The 2,602-nt window shown below is 41.7% G+C and overlaps 1 protein-coding gene across 1 annotated transcript; it reads right to left on the minus strand.

Annotated features, from left to right (window-relative positions):
• Nucleotides 1-306: 306 nt before the first annotated feature.
• LOC103968442 (small heat shock protein, chloroplastic) lies at nt 307-2,015 on the minus strand. The gene is made up of 2 exons (XM_009381668.3): nt 1,576-2,015; nt 307-893 (listed from the first exon to the last, which is right to left on the minus strand). Exons 1-2 carry the CDS (start codon nt 1,844-1,846, stop codon nt 427-429), a joined length of 738 nt encoding a protein of 245 aa, XP_009379943.2. The 5' UTR covers nt 1,847-2,015; the 3' UTR covers nt 307-426.
• Between the last annotated feature and the right edge of the window lie 587 nt (nt 2,016-2,602).

Consider the following 2,602-nt stretch of genomic DNA (forward strand, 5'->3'; position numbering starts at 1 on the left):
TTTGTGTTGATAACTCATGTAACATAAAAAAGAGGCTTGGCATGCTGGTAAATAGATTTATACAAAATAAAAAAAAAATAAAAGATTGAGCTTAAAAGGGTGTAAAGATAATTTTATTTTAATAAAAGGACATTTATTATCTTTAGGATGTAACTTCTTTGACTTGCTGCTTTGTAAATCACTTTGATACAAATATTCTTCTTTTCCGATGCAGATGTGCACATCACTGAGAAGAAAATTGTCATCAGGGATGAAAGAATGAGAAGGAGAATCTGAAGAAGAGCAAATGCGGCAGAAGACAGAGACTATACCCACAACTGCTCCATTGATTAAAGGACATTTTTTGACATTCCAAGATGCATGTACAGAAACAGGAAACTAAGGCGATGTTACGAGAGGAAAGACACTATCTCCGTGACGACAAGTTCATTGAACACTGATGTCAACGACCTTGCTTGAAGGTGAAGCCTTTGGAATTGTCACATAGAGCACCCCATCCTTCACCTCTGCCTTGATCTTTTCCAGGTCGATGGTATCGGGCAATGCGATCCTACTGTTATATCGACCATAGCTCTTGGCAGACCATTCTTCTTCCTCCCCTTCTTTTATTTCCTTGGGCAGTTTCTCTGCCTTGATGACCAGCATTCTTTCCTCCACCCACACCTTGACATCATTCTTGGTCATGCCGGGCATGTCGAACCTCATCTTGTACACACCTTCCCCCTCTTTGATCTCCCATGGAGTCCTTCCCCTCCTATAACCGCCCCCAAATTCCTCACCACCCACGGAAGGTAATGACGTGACACTGTAACCAAGGGGATCATCCATGATCCTCTCCATCGTCTCCATCATTTGCTGTACTGTTCTCGCGGTAGGAAATCGGTCCCACAGTCCTGAAAAATACATACGTCAACAGCCAATACCAATTCCCTTCACAATGTATAACTAATCCAATCAAGAATTGTCAGAATGTAAAGGAACAAAGACCAGCTGGTAGACTGAAAATGAAAGAAATCAATAGTTTAAAGCTCAAACACATTTGAGTCCTTTCCCAAGAAATTTACTAGAAATTGATGGTGTTAAAGCTCATAAGCATAGTGTTTAAGAAATCAATAAAATTCTACATTTACTAGTTACACAATTAAAATCATTTATCATATGCCTCTCTTACCCAATCTCTAACAAAGAATATGTATGCATTCTGAGCTTCCACCATACATACCCAATTCGAATCATTTATCCGATAGAAGATTTTTCATTTTCTTGTCAGCATGCATTATGAGTTCTTCATTTGAGCTTCCACCATGCATACCCAATTCAAATGATTTATCAGATAGAACTTCAATTTTTTTCATTTTCAAGTGAGTCTGCGACGGATGACGAGTCTTCAGATCTTAATTGTCTGCTTCAATCAGTTTTTTTTTTTCTCCCACTTGTATGGTGAATTTGAGAGTGATGGCATATCCAATTTCTCTTCCAAGATAATTGCTACTTTTTCTCCAAGACACAATAGACAGAGCAGAAACGCATGGAATAGATGCTGAAAGACCAACATAAACATCAAAGGAATCTTACCGAGAGGCGCAGAGGGAGCCACACCCCTCCTCGGCGCATGACGCTGCGGCTCCTGCTGTTGTCGCACCTTACCGGCTCTCTGGAGGTGGTCAAGGCTGTCTCTGCCGTCGGCGACCATGGCCTTGACGGCGAGATTGCGCGGAGCTCCAAGAGGGGATTGTCGGACCCCATGGAGGGCCAAGAAGCGATGACCAAGAGTGCTGCTGCCTCTTCCACGGGAGGAAAGAGGAAGAAGGGAGACGGAGTTCGGGTTCGAGATCGTCGACGGCATCTTATCTGATCTCCGCTGCTACGGCAGGCCGCCCGCTGATCTCAAAGAAGTGATGGCCGAGAGAGGTGCGACCGGTGATTATTTATAGCAGATGGAGGAGACGAAGCCGAGCCGGCCATCTCTTCGCGTGGAGGGTTCGGGATCGCTTCCAGAATTTTCTGGGACACAACAGCGATTACCGGAACGTCTTCTGGAAACTCCACTGCCTTATGGGCTTTATGGGCCCTCCAAGCCCGTAACAACGAGGATTCCAATAATGGGCGCCGCATCGGTTGACCAGATTCCAATAAAGAAGTCAAGTCAAAACTTGAGTGTCTTTCAATTATTCCAAAGGAACCAAAAACTTATTGCGATGACTGCAAAAATTTAATCCTTCAAGTCTTATCATAGAAAGCAATGAATCTATGCAAGTAAAATTAAAACCAATATGTTGATGCAACAAAACTCAAAAGTTAATTGAAACATACATTTGTGAAGATATAATGCATAGAATCCAAAAAAAACCCATAGCAATGGCACACATCTACCTGGCTTCGAATAAAAGTAGGGAGTCAAAGTTATGTAAACTTTCACAATAAAAAAAAAAACCTTTAATCCTAGGAGCAATCTTCCATTACTAAATCACTTTCCAATTAGAACAAGCCTCCACCTTAATTATTTTCGATGCTTTCGCTTTAACTGTTAGTATGCAATCAAGGTTGTTAGTCTAATTCATTTATGAGGTTACTCGATAAATGAATCTAAAGAGGTCCAAAG

Source organism: Musa acuminata, chromosome BXJ2-10 (genome assembly GCF_036884655.1).
Source record: "Musa acuminata AAA Group cultivar baxijiao chromosome BXJ2-10, Cavendish_Baxijiao_AAA, whole genome shotgun sequence".
In the NCBI taxonomy this organism is placed as follows: domain Eukaryota; kingdom Viridiplantae; phylum Streptophyta; class Magnoliopsida; order Zingiberales; family Musaceae; genus Musa; species Musa acuminata.